General features: G+C 38.4%; 1 protein-coding gene across 1 annotated transcript in view; it reads right to left on the bottom strand.

Annotated features, from left to right (window-relative positions):
• The window catches only part of USH2A (usherin), a 582,349-nt gene that overhangs the window by 453,844 nt on the left and 109,565 nt on the right, over nt 1-18,940 (bottom strand). The window contains exons 11-13 of the mRNA XM_074316330.1: nt 18,683-18,878; nt 14,623-15,264; nt 2,908-3,091 (exon numbers count right to left, since the gene is read on the bottom strand). Coding sequence (XP_074172431.1) covers nt 2,908-3,091; nt 14,623-15,264; nt 18,683-18,878 — 1,022 coding nt within the window. The remainder of the gene's footprint in view (nt 1-2,907; nt 3,092-14,622; nt 15,265-18,682; nt 18,879-18,940) is intronic.

Genomic DNA, 18,940 nt, shown 5'->3' with positions numbered 1-18,940 from the left:
TTTTGTTTTTTCCTTCAGAAAACAAAAATTCCTTATACTAGATGAAATCCTATATATTTTAGCCATCTTTTTACACATTTTCAAAATAGTCATCGTGAGTATATAGTCACAGTAACTACCAGAAGTCAACAAAGAGATTTCCATATCATTCAGGAAAGGAATGACAAACATAAAAAGAATAAACTCCATTTTTATCTCTTCTCAGTGATGAGCAAAAGTCTGAACTCCGGCCATTCTCACTGTCACATTTTGAAATATCTTTCTCTATGACCTTCTGGGCTTGAGCACGTCTTCTCTAACAATGATCAATGTGAGAGTGAAAAGCGGCAATAGTATCCGTCAGTGGGATAGAAGGGTCAACTCAAGGCACAGCCATTCCATACGATGGATTTAACAAGGTACAAATCCTGCTGATTTTCTTGGGCCCCTATGGTCATGGGAGGCGTTACTCCTTCTATTCATTTCACAGAAGCTGTGTTTTATATGCTGGCTCCAGCTGTCCATAGCTCTGATCAGTGGAAGCCTACGCTCAGCAGCAGAGCCAACCCAGCCCCATAGGAGGGCACCCTGAGTTCCACTCCCAAGAGGGTGGTGTGGACTTGAACAGATATTTTCAAGTTTATATCCCTTTGCCAAGGTGATGATGGCATGAGACATTGATGTTTTGTTTTTGGAGGACGTGAGGAAAGTGACATAAAGGGGAACTAGTTCTGTGTTGGCTCTATTAAGCATGGGATGCATGAGGGCCATGCAAATTTAAACTCAGAGACAGCTAGCTATAGGGCTAGAGCCATGGTAAGGATCTGACCGGATAACAATATATTTGAGAATCATTGGCATGTATGTAGTGGGTGAAACCATAGACAGATATGCAAATTGAAGGAGTCGAATAAAGAGGGGTAATCAGCAAAAGAGACAGAAAAATAAATCACAGAAGATCTTGGAAGCCAAAGGAGGAGACAATTTTAAGAAACGGGGAAGGCGGCAAAGTAATTGGCACATTGAAAAACCATGAAGCATTAAGAAACAATCCTGAATCAATATGACTTTCATTCTTCACTGATACTTTACATATAGTGCTTGGGGCTAATGCCCCATCTGCGCCCTACAGTGAATCAGTCTCTAGGCTTTTCTGGACTTTCTCCGCTTACAGAAAGTCCTGCAGCTATTTTAAATCACAAAGCACAGGTTTAACAAAAAGGACAAAAGCAGAGGCACCACACTTCTTGATTTCCAACTACATTACAAAACTATAGTAATCCAAACAGGATGGTCCAGAGCAAGGAAGAGAATATCCTTGTGACCGGAAGAGGACCACAAGGAAGAGGCAGTATTAGCTCCTGTACGAAGGTGGGAGGACTCAGGAGGCTGAAGAGGCCTGAGGAGAGAAACAGCTGAGATTCTGTGAGTTGTAAAGTTAGTTACCAACCAACTGGAATAGAGGTGCATCTGATGCCACTAAAACTGTGAGAAATACCAAGGGAGAGAGGACAATGGAGAAGTCACAAAAGTACCAACCCCAGTGAAAAGTCACCTTGGTACACATACAAGAGCAGAGAAGCAGCTTGCTTTGGGTCTTGCTAGTTTTGTGAATCCTTACCCCTCTTTCAGCCTACACACCACAGAAGAGGAGAGTGATAAAAGTAGTAGTAATGCTCTCAGATTACCAAAATGTATGCCAGTGGCAACAGAAGTGGAGCAGCACGGATGTAACAAAAGAGAGAAATAAAAAGATAATAAGAATGAAAAATTGTTTTAATGAATATTTTAAATATCATGTTAGTTTTTTTAAAAAAGTCATATTGAATTTTTGTAGAGAGCCAAATAAACCAGTTTGAGTTCTAGTTCAATAATTTACCCTGTCACCTGCCCACACTCTAATCTAGGTGTAAACGGAGAGTGTAACGGGCCAAAGGCAGTGACCAGGGGGCAATGTGTTGAAAAGGGCCCATATCATCTCAAACCCTTGTATAATTTGTAATTATGTGTATTAAAGACACACACACACGTGCGCTCGCGCAGTGAGAAACAGGTTTGACTGGTATATGCAGAACACCATACTATTTAGTTGCTTGAGGATAGACACGCCAAACAATTCATGGATACAGTCCCAACCCTAGACAAATTTATAATACGACCAGAAAACAAAACAAAACAAAACAAAAAAACATGGATTTGCCATCCAATCTCATCTTCAAAAATACAGCAGTGCACACAAATTCATAAAAGTGAACGTCGACAGAAAAACGGGAAATGAGTAGAACATGAAAGACAGTGCAACTTTGCAAAATGGTTAATTTACTTTCAGAATGTACTTTACACACTGGGGAAAAAAGATCATACAACTACATGGTAAGATATGTTTCTTATCTGCCAGTCTTGAAACCTGAATTAGAACGGCAAGGACAACATAAACGGCTGCAGTAAATTAATAAATAAATAAGCAATAAATTCAGGGGTCACATAAAACAAAGTATATACATGCATGCTACCTGTCCCAGCCCTTACATTGTGTGTGTGTGTGTGTGTGTGTGTGTGTGTGTATGTTTCTTCTTTGTATATTTCTTTACCTGTCTTTTTCCACATCCACACTGTAAGTTTTTTTGGTTTTTTTTTTGAGGGAAAAGGGTTTCATCTAGTTAAATATCTCCAAGCCCAAATACTGGGCACATCTACCAATGTATAACAAACAACCTGTACAATTCTAGGAAATAGTCAAAGATTACCATATATTAAATAAATGCAGACATCAAAGAGTCAGAACCATATCAGCAAACTAAGGAGGACACAAAATACTGCTGTTTACAAAGATACTGCAATAAAAGTCATTGTTATTTTTAAAAGCAAAAGTCATTACAAATATAATTCAATACAAATATTTCATCATTAATTCTTACGAACATTTACCTTCCAGTCTGATGATCAAATCCAAAGTAAAGGTCCTTACAGTGGTCACAACGTTGCCCAGACACGGAAGCATCTTGGCAAATGCACTGACCAGTCAGGTTGTTACAGGAGCGGTTAACGGCCCCTGTTGGATGGCATGAGCACGGCAGGCAGCCGGGGGCATTGCCTGGAGAAATATAAAAACCTGGAAGAAAGAAATTAAACATTTTTATATATTTTTTCTATCCAGTCTTTCCTTACAACGATGGCATTTTCATTACATCAAAAAAGAAGACACTCGATTATGGCAGGAAACTAAATCCCATACAAATGGGGTCATCACTGTTCTTAAGCATTGTGTCAATCATAACCAAAGGAAGGCTGGGTAAATGATTTGCATTGTACCTGGTGTTTCCCAGGAACCTGAAAGGTGATGTATTTCAAACATCCTGCGTGGTCTTCCCACTAAAAACTGGTCCTCCTCTAATCATCTCCCTTTCAGCAAAGGGCATCGCCATCTGTTCAGATGCTCAAGCGAGGACCCTGAGACAACTTTACTAGGGTGGCCAGAAAAAACACAGGATGCCCAGGTAAATGTGAATTTCTGATCAACAAAATTCTTTGGGTATAAGTATGTCCCATCTGATATTTGCTTATATTAAAAAATCATTATCTGAAATTCAAATTTAACGGAGAGTCCTGTAGTTTGCTAAAAGTGGCAACTCTCGAGTCTGTCACTTCCCTCCGCGCCTACATCTAGCTAGTTACCAATGGCCTCCTAAGAATGTTAAACCTGCTCTTCTCCATCCTCACTGCCACCTTCCCAGGTGAAACCACCACCAAGTTTTTCACAGTTAACCTGTGCCAGAAGTGGGATCCTTACATTCATTTTCATTTAGTTCTCCTAGCAATGCTCATAATTCACATATTATTATTATGTCGTTATATAGAGTATTATAGAAAAATGAAGGTTAGGAAGGTTGAGAAACTTCCCTAAAATGATAGAGTTAATAAATAGCAGAACCCACATTTGAACCCAGGCACCTCAACTACAGAGGCTGTCACATCGAACAGTATTCCCTCTGTCCGCCTTCTATCTACTCTTCAGAGCAGAGCTGGAGCAATCTTGTTCAGAACGTAGTTGGAACATCCCATCCCATTTAAAATTATTTGGCGACTTTCTATTCCATTTAGGAAACGATATCCCAATCCCCAACACGGCCTTTCATCCTCTATTCAGGTCCTACCTATCTCTCTACAGTTTACTGCTCATCACCACTCAGCTTGTTCTAGTCAAAATCTTTCTTTTCTTGATCCTTCAAAGTGTTTTCATGGGCAGTTTTGACTGCTGAAATGATTTTGACTCACCTTTTCCATTGAGCTCATCACTACACACCTCAGGTTTTGCAATTTCCTCAAGTAACCTACCCTAGGCCTCTTCCAGTTTCACAACATTCTGTTCAATTCCCTTCAGAGTGCTCATGACAATTATAAATGAATCTCATTTCCACCAGATTGTAACCTCCATGAAGGTGGAACCTCATCTGATGCATGCTTCACTGTCTCCCTAGGATCCAGTGCAGTGCTTGTCACAAAGTAGGTAATCCATACACATTTAAGGAATTCACAAAAATGTACCAAGTTCTTAAACAGGCATTCCCCACAAGTACAACATTTAAAAACCCACAAATTTTAGATTAATTATAAACCCCCCCTTCTTTTTTCTTATAGCAAAAGGAAAGAAATAAAAACATGATTCAAAACTATTTAAGTAACATGAAATGTCTTGGACTCAGAAGCTGGAAGTCAACAGTTATAAAATTAAAAAGCCATTGGACACTTGAAAGATGGAGCAGGCAAACGAGGGAGAAATGGCTCTTGGTGTTGTGTGACATGTATGTCTGTGTATTATATGCATATGCACACATATATGAACATGCACATACATACACACACGTGCATGCATAATGTCACAAGGAGTTTTATTGAGACGATGGGGGACAGGGACTGTAGAAGGAGTCCAGTGAATATAGTTCTGGCAAATGAAAATGAAACGGACAACTGTCACTATCCCTAATTTAAGGGTATAAAATCTCAGTGGTATTGAAAGAGAGGTAAAGAACATGAGCGCAAAGCGAAGCCATGCCTTATTATCTATTCCATAGGGAAAAAGAAAAAGTAATGGGAACACTATAAAACCTATGTGAGGCTTTAGTTGGAAAGAAGTCATTCTTTTTAGCCATCAACAATTAGTTTTTCTTCTCCTAGGCCCTACATATTCTCTCTTAGAAAGCTGCAGGGATAGTAAAAATAGAAAAGATTGTGCTCCATGAGAAGCAAAGGAAGCAGCTTAAAATCTGCGCCATTCAATTGGAAAGAACTCTCTAATATAGTCATTTTTACTGTCATTTACAACTAGATTATGTCACTTGCTTCTCTGCATCTACTGACAGCACATGCCTTGTATGTGTTTCCAGAATTAGCGAATGGCCATGTCAACTAACGCATATTCCTGTACCCGATTCATCATGTGATCAAAGCCACAACTTGAGAAGACTTCTATTTTGGATTCAAGACCACTGTGTCTGTGACTGTCTGTATTTTTTTCTTCCTGTGAAGGTACCTAGGTCCTTAAATCCATGGTGATAGTACCACGAATGTACTAACAGCTCTCCAATTTGGATACATTTCCCATTAGCACAGATACTTAGAAGCAGAATTAATTTGGACTTCTTGCAATAGCTTTGAGCCACAGAGAATTCTAGAACAATTATGGATGATTTTTACAAGAGCTGATTTATGAGTTAAATCTGTAAAGACAAGGGGGGGTACGTTTTGGTGCAGAAGAGTGGGCTGCCCAATTTTTAGAGAATAAAAAAAAGCCATAGAAAAATCAGAGATACAAGCAGAGAAGAACAAAATAAAAGGTATTAAAACACCTCGGGAGGCTGCAACCTACAGGTAGAGAGCTTCAAGGAAAAGATTACACTGGAATTTTGTCTCGAGGTTAATTTCCCGCCTCCTCTCAGGAGCATGCTTATAAGGGTTAATCCCACTAGTATTTCAGGTGTCCTATTTTTAAGCAGTTCTAATTAGGATGACTCAGGTACCTTCCTGTTCAATGATTACCTCTTGCCGTACCTGAATGTCCCTAATTCTAGACCATTACCTTTCCTTTTATGGCTTCCAACTACAGAAAACAACGTTTTCCCTTCCCTCCTCCTTAAGCTTCAACTCCTAAGTGCAGCTTACAGATACCTGACCTTAATTTCTTTTCTTTAGCTCAAGACATTTCTGATTTCCTTCCATTTGCTCCACTTCATGGCCTGCATCTTCGAGTCTGGATCATTTTTAACTGATCTTTTGGAGATTTCTGTCCATGAACGATTTTGTGCTACATACTGAATCACCGCCATTACGACAATGCTATTACCTCCCATTATGAGAGTTCACACAAATATGACACAAATCAGCCCACTGCCAGTTTACTGTTTTGCCCAATTTTATTTCGGCTAAGCCCTGGTCCCAAGCAAGACAAGTCTCATGTGGAAAACAATGTCAACCGTATCATAAAACAGGGTTGCTATATCTGGGAGAAGGTTTACAGAATCCTCAGAGTTCAGAGTGATTAGCGAGGCAGCTGTATTATCTCCTGTAGTGGCCATTTGCACACACAGTTCCCGTCTTGGGCATAAAAGGAGAGCCCATTTCCCAGCAATGTCCCCCCCGAGGACCATGAACAGCTAGGTTCTACCAAGGTCTCGAAATGGGAGAAAGAAAACAAGTTTCACCTCTAGGCCTTACTCAGAAAAGGAGGGCAGAGCTGAGGGTAAGCACTAATTAGAAGCCATTTCGAAGAAACGACTCTCAGCTTAAACCAGAGAATGGACATTCGACGAAGAGAAGAGTCTAGGGAGGAATTTCTGGCTCACCTATAGCAAGTAACAAAAGGCTATGTTAGCAATGGTTTTCTTTTGTGTGTTTTTTTTAGCAAATCAGTATTTTCAGAATGAAGTGTAGTAGAGGATGTTAATTTTCAAGTAGAGGAAAGAATAACAACTTTCCTCCATTTGGCATTGTTACATAAAAATAATGGTAAAATTATTATTGACAGAGTTGACCTGTCAGACAAAGTCAACTTTGTTTTTGACGTTTTTTATTATTATTATTTATTATTATTACTTTATTATTGACAGTCAACAAAGGCATAAATATTAATACGAGCCATCCCAAGGTATAATATCTCTTATTTTTAAAAAAATTAAACTCTTTATGCATCAGTTCAGATATACTTTAAATTCTCTGCTTCGATTTCTTCTTCTGGACTGTTATACTCTCCTTGAGTACTTTACCAACTCCCATTTAGTTTTAAAACTCAGCTCAGAAATCACTTTCTCAACTGCATCCCCACGTCCCCCACCTTTCGAGAATTAATCAGTCTGTTCCCTTTACTAGTCCTTTATATTGCCCATTTCTAATAACGCACTTATCACACTGTGTTATATTTACATACAAGTCAGTTTCCCCTACTAACCCACATGCCTTAATATATTTATCATTATATATCTTACACCTGCAAAGCCCCTGGTACTCAGTAATTTATTCAATAGATGTTTACGGGGAGAAAAAAATGGACATATGAATGAAATGGATAGATGGCTGAGTGGATGGATGGGTAGATGAATAGACAGATATCTCTTACCCCTTAAAATATGAGATGATCTTCTTAACACTGAAAAAGAAAATGGTAAACATAAATCTGTAAGTCATGAGAGTGAGAGTGGCCCGGCCTCGCAGGAAATGTATATGAATCAGGCACAATAAATTGTAAATGTAATCCTTGCCATATCACCATAGGGAACAGGGCTTCAGAAACAAACCATCACCCCCAAAGCATGCCTCCTGTTCTTAGAGCAAAAGCTATAATGATGGGCTCCCATAAGGAAAAAGATTCTGTTGGACTTTTCAGTTTTAGAAAAAAAGCTTACTTTCTTAAGTGAATATCCAGGAAAGGCCTCCACAAGCATATTCTTTAAGAATCAAATCGAATACCAACAATAAATAAAAATAATGGCAGCTCTGATTATATCTTGTAGATTATAGATGGATATGAATACACATAGAAAACACATACATATGTTTCCATAATCCAAAGAAGTATTTTTTATTCTTTCTTCCTATTTTTCTGTCTCAAAAGTCATCTACCGTATGCTATGTGACTGCGACCATTTCAAACATGTCTCCGACTTAGTCCATGCAGATCACCCTATTTCTACACCTCTCGTTTCAGCTCGTCATTATTTGATCACTGAAGCCCCTCCCAGGACTCTGTTAATTTTCATTTCATAGCTTGGATTCCAGACAGCAAATGAGCTACCCAGGCCCTGAAGCTGTAACCAGAATTATGGATTGAGATGAGTTTGAGGGTGGGGACAGGTTACAAACGCTTATAAGTGTTTCAATTTTAACCCACCTTGAAATTCTCATTGAGTGAATGTTTATCACATATATTGAGTTAGTCAGAAAAAAGTTTCGCACTTCCAGAGTGCAGATTCTGGGGTCAGATGTACCTGGATTTGTAAATGGCCCTTCTGCTTAATTAGAACCCATTTTCTGTACTATAAAATGGGAATAATACTGGTCCTTTCGTGATATAAATACCGTACCTATTGAGTCGGATGGATACAACCCCATTCCAGGGTCTGGCAAACAACAGACACTCAGTAAATATTATTTATTAGCATCACTGCAAATTTTATTAGGCAGTTTTCTGTGAAAGTGGGGCTTTCCTAAATTAAAGCTTAAATAATGACTTGTCAATGTCTTTTTTTTTGCCCCTTGATGTTCTTAAGATTATGGTCCATATTGCCTATGGCAAAGATTCTTTTCTGATCATTTATCAAGGAAGAGGCGCTTATGCTGAGACCCAGGTCGCTCTGAGAAAAAACACATTGCTCTGTAAAGCTTTTTCAAACACTGGGACATGTGGCATAATTGGATCCCAACTTTGATGCACTGATTTTTAATGGAATATCAGCCATCTACTTCCAATCCCATCGGTAGGGTCTCGCATGCAATTTTGGTGCGTGAGCCCGTTATTTAACAAATCTGATATGCCTCCTAATGAAACAAGATACTCTGTTTTACTTTCCAATAGTGTGTATGACTTATAAAACAAAACCAAAAGTAAATACCAGAGGAAAGCATGAGCGATGGTCCTATTAGCACAAAACATGTCATATGAAGCTGTTTTCATTATAAATTAGCCTTTATTTTATCCCAACGCTGCAGTCCTCATAAACCCTCTCTGCCTCTAGTTCTCAAGGACAAGGGCGGGTCACTGGCTCGAGATGCCTTGACATCCTTCCCTGCTTTTCTCGGCCGGGCCTCTGATTAAGTGCTTGCTACTGAATGTTACGAGGTCATCCACTGAACAAAAGAAGCACGGGGAATCAGGTTTACTGTGCGGTATTTATTAGTGTGGGTGTGTGTACATTCATATATGTACACACACTCCAAATAATTTTAAATTAAAGCTTTTTAAAAATACTTAATGGAGGTTAAGCAGCATTTTTAACCTCTGTTCGAGTTATTGAATGGCATATTAAACCAGCGTGGCTCTAATGTACCTTCTAATGTGCACTGCTGCTTTAACAAATTGCCTATAAATTTTAGTTGAATTAAGACTATTCCTTGTACATTCAAGTAAGGTTAGGTTAATAATACATGAGGCTTCATTATATGCACCTTCCTTAAGAATGCTTTTGAAGACAGTGAGACGAGAATGTCCGAGCAGCACCCTCCTGTAGGCCAGTAATATGTACAGTCACAAAAGGGCAGGCAGAGTCCTCAGGCTGCTCAGTGCCTCCCCCACCTCCCGCCCCACTGTCACACACCTCGGCCTGGCGTTCCCCCAGCAGTGCTCGAGCTGGTCTCCCCAATGTGTTTAAAGGAGAGTTTAAAGAAGTAGAGTGAAAGCTTCCGACTGCGGCGGTGCGTTCTGACATGCATACTGCAGAGCTGGCGACCGTGAAATATCTGCTTATGATAAAGATACTTCAGTGGAAGAGGTTTCTCTTGTTTTCAATGTGAATTGCACAGAAGACAATGAAACCAGAAAACAAAATTCAATGTAATTTCTGAAGCTAGAATAATGAAGGACCGAAAAAAAGAAAAGTCCACACACACATTGCCACATTGCACACAGTGACCTTTCTATATGCTACAGAGGTATGTACAGAATATCTTGTTTTGTCAAGAAAAATGCATTATTCTCTTCCCTCCTCTGCAGGGTAAACTACCACATCCTCCCTGTGTGTGTGTAGTTATGGAGCGCTCACTGGCTGGCACTGTGCCCGTGCCTAAAAAGAGGAGAATGCCATTAAGGTGCGTGTGTGTGCGTGTCTGTGCGTGCGTGTGTGCGTGTGTGTGTGTGTGTGTGTGTAATGTAATTATTCACTTAATTCAGGAAATATGTACGGAGTCCCCACTATGGACACACTGCTCTATGTGCCTGGGACATCACTCTGAACAATCTAGAAAAAGCAATTTGACTTGTAGGCTGGAGAACAACAAAGGACCTGAAGACGCAGGGAGATGAGGTCAGAGAGCCCATGGACGGTACCGGCCATGGGGGCCGTTAGAGCCCATCACTTTTGTTTCTTAACCACAATGACGGAAACCCGACAGATGCTGGAGGGATAGGATCTGACAAAGTGCCACTTTGGCTGCATGTTGAGAAGTGATTGAAAAAGGCGACAAGGAGAAATAGGGAGTTGAGGAGGCCTGCGAGCAGTCCAGGGGAAAGAATAAAAGGGCTGGGACCAGGATGGATAGATAAGTGAGGGTGGTGAAAAGTGGACAAACTCTGGCTATCGCTGAAAGCAAAACCAGTAAAATCCATTTTGACAGAAGAGACAAAGGTTGTGGGAAAAAGAGAGAAATCAAAAGATAACTGAAAGGATTATGCTTAAAAATATTACAACCAGGCCGGCCCGGTGGCTCAGGCGGTTGGAGCTCCATGCTCCTAACTCTGAAGGCTGCCAGTTCGATTCCCACATGGGCCAGTGGGCTCTCAACCACAAGGTTGCTGGCTCAATTCCTCAAGTCCCGCAAGGGATGGTGGGCAGCGCGCCCTGCAACTAAGATTGAACACGGCACCTTGAGCTGAGCTGCCGCTGAGCTCCCGGATGGCTCAGTTGGTTGGAGGGCGTCCTCTCAACCACAAGGTTGCCGGTTCGACTCCTGCAAGGGATGGTGGGCTGTGCCCCCTGCAACTAGCAACGGCAACTGGACCTGGAGCTGAGCTGCGCCCTCCACAACTAAGATTGAAAGGACAACAACTTGACTTGGAAAAAAAAAAGTCCTGGAAGTACACACTGACTCCCCACTAAAGTCCTGTTCAATAAAAAAAAGATTACAACCCAGGAAATATTACGATAACACGTTCAGTTAAGTATAGTTGATTGAACAATTGTTCCCTTCTGAAATCCAAAAAGAAGAAAAAAAACAGAAGAACAGAAGAGGAAATGGCAGCCAACAACAGAAGTCTGTCTACCAGTGAAAACTCATCACTTGCAGGGAGAGGCCAACAATAAGCTAATTGACATGAGTTGCAGAACTCTGAAAGAAATGTTTGGAATCAAAGTCTCTAGCATTATCATCCTAACCTTCTGAAGTCAAATGTGAGGTGTAGTTAAACCCTTCCCCAACCAGAAGGTTTCCCTCTCGAATTCTGAGAAGACAATGACTCGTCTTCTTAGAAGTTACACCTGGAAGGGTCTGGACTCCACAGGTGCAGGGGCGAAGGGCTGGAGTGAATGTAAGGATTGCGTGAAAGGCTGCCTGTGATGGCTATGATGTACCAATTTGGCTAGGTAAGGCGTCCAGAGGTTGGGTCCAACACTAGTCTACATTTGCTCTGAAGGTGTTTGAAAGATTTTGGCAGAATGTAAGAACAATAATCTACAGACAAAAGGACCCATTGAGTGCCCAGGAAAATTTTTTTAACAAAAAACACATCATCATGACATTTTCTGAAATGAGATATACAGAAATGGTAGAAGTTTTGACAATATAGAAAAGGAAAAAAAAAAGGAAACAAGAATCTGATTAGCACTGTTAGGAGATAATGGCGAAATAATGTTTGAGGGAAAATGATTCTATAATACTCATAAAATTTGAAATCTTAATAGCTATAAGTGTGGAATAACAGTAATTCCCGACATTCAAAATTCTAAAAAGAAAGATTACTTCCATCTCTGTACTCTGTTTCACAAGCTAGTGGAGTGTGTGTTTTACCAAACAAATGTACAAACAAACCAAGGGAAAAGACCACATAGGATTCCTGAACAAGGAACACAACACAGGAGATGTGAAGGAAATTTTCAGTACAGCTGCAAAGGTAAACTTCAGCTAGAGCTTTGCAACGGGATTAGAGAACAATCAGCTCAAATCAGAAATTCTGACCTCCTGTGGACTGACAGAGGGAAAAAAATAGATTGAAAAGTTTTGAAAAGTTTTGATTCCTAGAAATATTTAAGAGATCCCTAGAAACTAAGCAAAGGCAATTATTCAAGAAAAGAAATATAATCAAAGCATACCATAGGCATAGCTGTGAACTAAACAGTCATAATAAAATAATCTCTGAATGGTGATTTAACCAAATAAAGGGATTATTGAGGAGTAGCTATACAGAGCTAAATCCCCACCTCTGTAACAGGAGGGTAGAGTCTAAATTTTAAAGGTCAAGGTAGAAGAATATATGTAGAAATATAGACTTAAAAGCTAGAATAAGTATCTAAGGGAGCTGTACATGGTTGTTCTTGGTAGGGAGATTTCTGGGAGAAGAATGGACATTGTGTGTCTTTACAGTTTACCTGATTTTTCAAACAATCTGCATGTAAATTTTGGTAAAAATACAAATTAAACGGAAAAATTTAAATACTGGTAAATCACAGTCAATCTTTTTCTCCCCACTCATGATCTCTATCGCCTTCTGGTCCCTTTCTTTTTGGAATGTATTGGGTACAGTGGCTCTTTGCCTAAGCACAGATGTCACAAAACTCCTCTGCAAAGATTTATGGCAAATTGTCCTCTCTTTTAAGAAGGATATAGAACAGGGATCGTCACTATTAATTAAAATAATCATATTCAAAGTATTTTTGTGTTTTATCTACTTGTGCAGTTGTCTTATTTCCCTTCTTAGAGTGTTAATATCTTGACAGGAAGGATTACCTTATTCAACTTGCACTCACGCAACACTAATATAATTCCGTGTACATTGCATGCACTCCATAAGTGGTCGGTTTAATTGAAGACACTGATAAATAATCAGGAGTTTTAAGAGGGAAAATAAAGCAGAAAGTGCCCCTTTGCAGAGAGCGAGTGGGAGGGAGGAAGGGCAAGAAGAAATGCACCAACATATACCAACAGGAGTTTGCTAGTTCCTGTGTCCTGACTGCTTTGGTCCCCATCAGGTTTTCTCAGACATCCAGACAACATAGCCCCCTTAAGCTAGTTCGAATTGATTTCTGATATTTTTATCTCAAAATGAATTAACTACTCATCCATTCCTTCCTGCCTTTTTGGATTTACTTGTCACACTGACCAATGTCAATGGAAAGGTATGGCTGAATTCTAAGTTGGATTCCTTGTCACGTAAAATAGGACTTTAGTCCTACTCATCCAAGGCAGGCAAATTCCACCCTTTGGAATTTCTACCATGGTCATTTTCACAGGTGCAGATAAATCAGAGCTGACTGTGGCAGACAGAACAATTAGTATAGCTGTGAGACAACTGATAAATATTTACACTTATCACAACACCATGATGATTTTATTATAAAGAAAAGTATATTATTTTAGTTAAAATCACAAAGAACCAAGGGCAAAGCCATAGACAAGGTCCATCTTTCTTCCCGTTGGGAAACAGATGGAAAGATGGGTACAGTGGGACTAAACACAAGCCTATAAAATTGATGGCATTTAAAAATAATTCTAGATCTTTCTGTATGATGCCAGAACATATAGCCCATTTATTAAAAACATTTGGTCACTTTCAGTCAGAAAATCAGTTCATCATTGAGTATTTGGCATTGTATAGATAATTAACTTAAGTTTTCCTTTCTCTGGAAAATAAAATGTATTCTTCCTGATCTTGGTCAGATTTTTTTTTCAGTTGTTAACAGAGGATTTAGTTCAAGTTGAGAAATGAAACGTAAGTCTCAATTATAAAATGTCTGATTGGCTGGCGCCCATCTAAAGGGTCACCTCAAATATAGCAACTCAAATATGTCACATAACCTTGAAGAACCAGGTTACACATATGTTGCATACCGAAATAAACACTGATGTTGGAGATACCGTGTTTCCCTGAAAAAAAGGCCTAGCCAGACCATCTGCTCTAATGCATCTTTTGGAGCAAAAATTAATATAAGACCCGGTCTTATATTATATTGTATAAGACCCGGTCTTATACTAAAATAAGACCGGGTCTTATATTAATTATATTATATTGTATAAGACCCGGTCTTATACTGAAATAAGACCGGGTCTTATATTAATTTTTGCTCCAAAAGATGCATTAGAGCAGATGGTCTGGCTAGGTCTTATTTTCGGGGAAATGCGGTAAATATTTTAGAAGTCTCAACTGAGTAACAAAGAAGACTCACCCAATATGGGATACCAAAAAGCAAAGTCCGTGTACACTGAGGAGGTGACACATTTCTCTCTTACCTGGTTGACACTGATTGCATCGTCTCCCTTGACGATTAGGCAAACACAGACACTGGCCACTGACTGCATCACAGACGGTTCCGGGTAATGTCCCCAAGGAGTCACAGTCACACATCTGGCAGCCTTGGGAATCGCCAATGGTTAAATTGTACCTGTGAGGCTCACATTGATTACAGTGAAGACCTGTGACTCCTAATTTGCAAGGACATTGTCCTGTCGATTTGTTACACAGCAGAGAGCCATTGACTGTCCCAGCCTTATCGCAGTTACAGGGCAGGCAGAGGAAAGAATTATTTTGCTGTTGGTTCACATATCCATCCAAACATTCACTGCACTCTCTGCCTCCAACATTTGGTTTACAGTGGCACTGCCCTGTCCTGGCGTCACAGACAGTCCCAGGGAGGGACCCAGCTGTGTCACAGTCACAGGCCTTGCAACCAGTAATGTCCAACCCGTAGAAGTGTTCTCTGCAGGTGTCACACTGAAGTCCTTGGACGTCGTTTTTGCACTCACACTGCCCAGAAAGAGGATTGCAGAGTGTGTTCACCGAGCCGTGGAGGTTACACCGACAGGGCTCACATCCATCATCATTAAAACTTTGGAAGAATTTAAATCCAACATTGCAATGATCACATCGAAGCCCTAAAGAGAGAATTAGTTTAAAAAAGTTGAAAATGTGAAAACGATTCTGTGCATGCTTTCAGGCAGCTGAAACACAAATAGTGCTACTGCCGCCATTTAGCACAGACAAAATGTTGAGTGTTTTCTCACAAGTAATTCCACAGAGGGCTAATCGTATACTCAAAATAGGATGGACATACTTAATTTGGCATTCATTTATTTTTGTGACATGCTTTATTAAATTTTATTCATTCATTACTTAATGCAAAGAAAAATGCAAATGTGGCTTCCATTACACATACTAAAAGATCTTCTCTTTAACAAGTATTAAAACTATTATTTTAAAAGCAATAACTATATTAAAACTATGTTTAGTCATTTTACATTAGCAAAGTATGTTCATTTAAAAGTATAGTAGAGAGTAAAGTACGTTTCCAAAGCTAGAAGAACTGCATATTACCACATTAGTTATTTTCCTAAAAATCAGAATCCCCTAAAAAATGTTTAATAAAATGTTAAACTGATAATTATTTGGGGGATAACTGTATATAAACTCACTTCTGAATATCACACACTTCAATAATTAATGGAAAGAAAGCATCCAGCGCAATTTTTAATTTCAGTGCTTTTATATGCTCCTATATTTTATCATTTTCAATTAATATAAATTATGCTCTCCTCGGCTCGTAAAGTAATCACACTGCCTGTCATAGTGTCAGCTTCAGAACACACTTCTTTAAACATTAAATAAATTCTGCTGTTTAGATAGCTTCTCTTTGAAGGAGTATATACATTTCACAAACAGAGGAAAATGTTTTAACACCTCAACTTAAATCTCTGACAACTTAGATTAGGTTCAAAAAGAATATTACAAGGCAAAGGAATAAAAAAAAAATTTTTTTTTTTGAATAGTAAATGTTGACATGCAAAACACTTTCTTTAGATACCCTTCACATGGCCCACGAATTTAAATAACTGATTATGTGGGGATGAAGCAATTGCAACATTTACTTCAAGCTTTAACAGCATTAAAAAAAAATTAGTCCTAAAATAACAGTCAAAAACACACTCAGGAACTCATTTGGAGAAAAGCATTTCCTAAACGGGAAGAAAATGCATAATATATATGTATATATATGAATAAAAATTCCAGAACTCCAATGCAAGGCAAGTTCTTTAACAGTGATGGATGACTCACCTAAGGCATATCATTTAATTTCAATAAGGAAAATAAAAAAGGACCACTATTGCTGCAAATTTTAAAAATAACTGTATTGTTAACAAGAATTATGACTCATTTTGAACTATTAAAATTGGTCTACATGGATTCATATCATATCAGTTTTAAAAATATGCGCAGTGCTTATTTGAATACGCCATACATATTCCTGACAGGTAATCTATCCCTAACGATACTCAGGAAGGCCCACAGGGCATCACATTCTGTGTTAACAAGTACAGGCGAGTTAGCACACTTGGCATTTAATTCACATTCTTCTCCCTTTTTATTCTAGATGAATGACCTACTTTAATAAAATTATTGGTGCTAATGTATTTTACTGGTGATAGAATCATTAGTAAGATTTAACAGTTTTGTTAACGCTAACAGTTTGCTTTCTGAAGCAGATACAACATACACTTGTGTTTTCTGGGCTTTTTTGCCTTGTTCCTGACAAGGTAAAAGTGAATCAGGTCACTTGCCAATCCCATTTCAAAAAGAAATATGTATACATACCAAGCTTATATTTGTATTAAAAATACAGAATGTGCGGAAATAACTTCAGAAATAATAGTATCAAAGTGGTGATTTTTATCTTCAAATAAATATATGTTGTCCTGCAGAAAACTATCTGGATCAACCAGTAAAACAGGTAAGTGGCAGGGAGGTTATAACAAATTCAAAGTCAATAGGAAAGTTTGAGGTTTTTTTTTTCTTCCTTAGGCTGTGAAATCTAATCATCATAAGAGAGATTCCACTGACCTAGAGAAGTAACTATTTCATTGTATTTAAAGGCATTTCTTTAAATTGTTTTCACATTTTGAATTTAAAATATATCTCATATTAAAAAACAAAGGATGCCTTATAGATTAAATTCATTCAGCAGCCAGACAACACTTACACAAAAAATGTGCTTCTCCGTATAAGTTGGTCATGTGTGTTTTCTGTAGTTTTTGTGTGTTTGAAATGCAAGTGTTTTTGTTTTTTTTTTATAGATTTTGGATGTAATCTTTCTTTAAACCAGAGAACTCCTGTGTAATACCCATATCATGTTTTATTAAATTAAAAAGATTGGCTGAATTAATAAAGTGATGTACATACATCAACATATAGAAAAGGTAACATCATTTGTTTTGGTGTTATATCGCAGAAACAAAAATGCTTTTCAGAATGACATGTTTGTGTATTTTTATGTACACATTTCTGTGTGGTGTGTGTGCAGGTACGTGTCTGCCAAGCTTGCTTTTATTATAAGGTTCAGGTCAATGTTAGAAAACCACGGAAGACTCGGTGTCTTGAATGACAATAGAAAGGCAAAGGTCTTTTTTAAACTTCCTATATGAACCAAGACATGTTCAGTTACAATACAAGACTCACTTCATCAGGAAACTTTCCTCTCATAATATTCTCATATATCAAAATTTCAAAGTGCATTATGTACATAGTGCATTTTGGGCACTTGATAAATTTTGTCCTTATGTGGCTGTGGTTCCCCTCAAAAATGTTGGATGTAATAAATTGCTATAATCAAATCTAATTTCTGAAAAATACCTGTGGGAGTAACAAACAAAAAAGCACGTCGTGTATAAAAAAATGATAAATAACACTGAAGCTGGCTGTTTATTATAATCAGCTTGGCACTGAATTACAAAATTAAAATTAGGTGGCCCTTTATAACTAACCCTAGCAATATACATGATCTGTGGAATTATGTTGACTTATTTTGCATTTCATAGGAACAGTTCAAAGAAATATAATAGAAAAAAATGGAGAGATTTATCACAAAGGACCCTGTAGCACAGAATATTTTGAAAAAAATCCATTTATTTTGGTCTATTAAGAAAACTAGCATGGAAATGATTTGCTTAGAACTCATTAAGTATAAAACATTTTGAAAAAGTGCTAATTTTCTAAAAGAAACATCTATGCAGTAAGCAAATTATATTTTTCTATGACTTATTAGTATGGGACCATGTGAACGAATGCAGCTACAGACTACAGAAACTTCTAAAGGGTTGATTAAACCAAGCTTCAAGCTGAAGTTTGATGGGATTATTAATTTAATCATTTTTAGACAGTTAATTTCTTCGAAATTGTTTTCCTTTTCCAGCCTGCCTTGAGCAAGGAAATCTGCTTTACTCTTCAGTTAAGAAATCAAACTGAGAATTTTTTTCCAAATGGTAATAGAGATGTGACTGTAAACTTTTGCATTACACATACCAATAACGTTTGCTTTGCACTTGCACTGGCCTGAATTTGGGTGACAGGTAATATCTCCATCCACTGTCCCAGAGGTATTGCAGTTGCAAGGCCTACAGCCATCAGACTCCAGCTCTTGGAGATTGTAGAATCCATTCTGGCACTGATTGCACCGTCTGCCAGAAACACGTCTCTTACAATTACACTGGCCTCCAATCTAGAGAACATACAACATTTTGTAGAAAGATGAACACATCTATTTTTAGATAATTTGCTCAT

The sequence above is a fragment of the Rhinolophus sinicus genome, linkage group LG12 (assembly GCF_036562045.2).
Source record: "Rhinolophus sinicus isolate RSC01 linkage group LG12, ASM3656204v1, whole genome shotgun sequence".
Lineage (NCBI taxonomy): Eukaryota > Metazoa > Chordata > Mammalia > Chiroptera > Rhinolophidae > Rhinolophus > Rhinolophus sinicus.
Note: the sequence above shows the minus strand (reverse complement) of the source record. Positions and strands in the feature narration are given on the sequence as shown.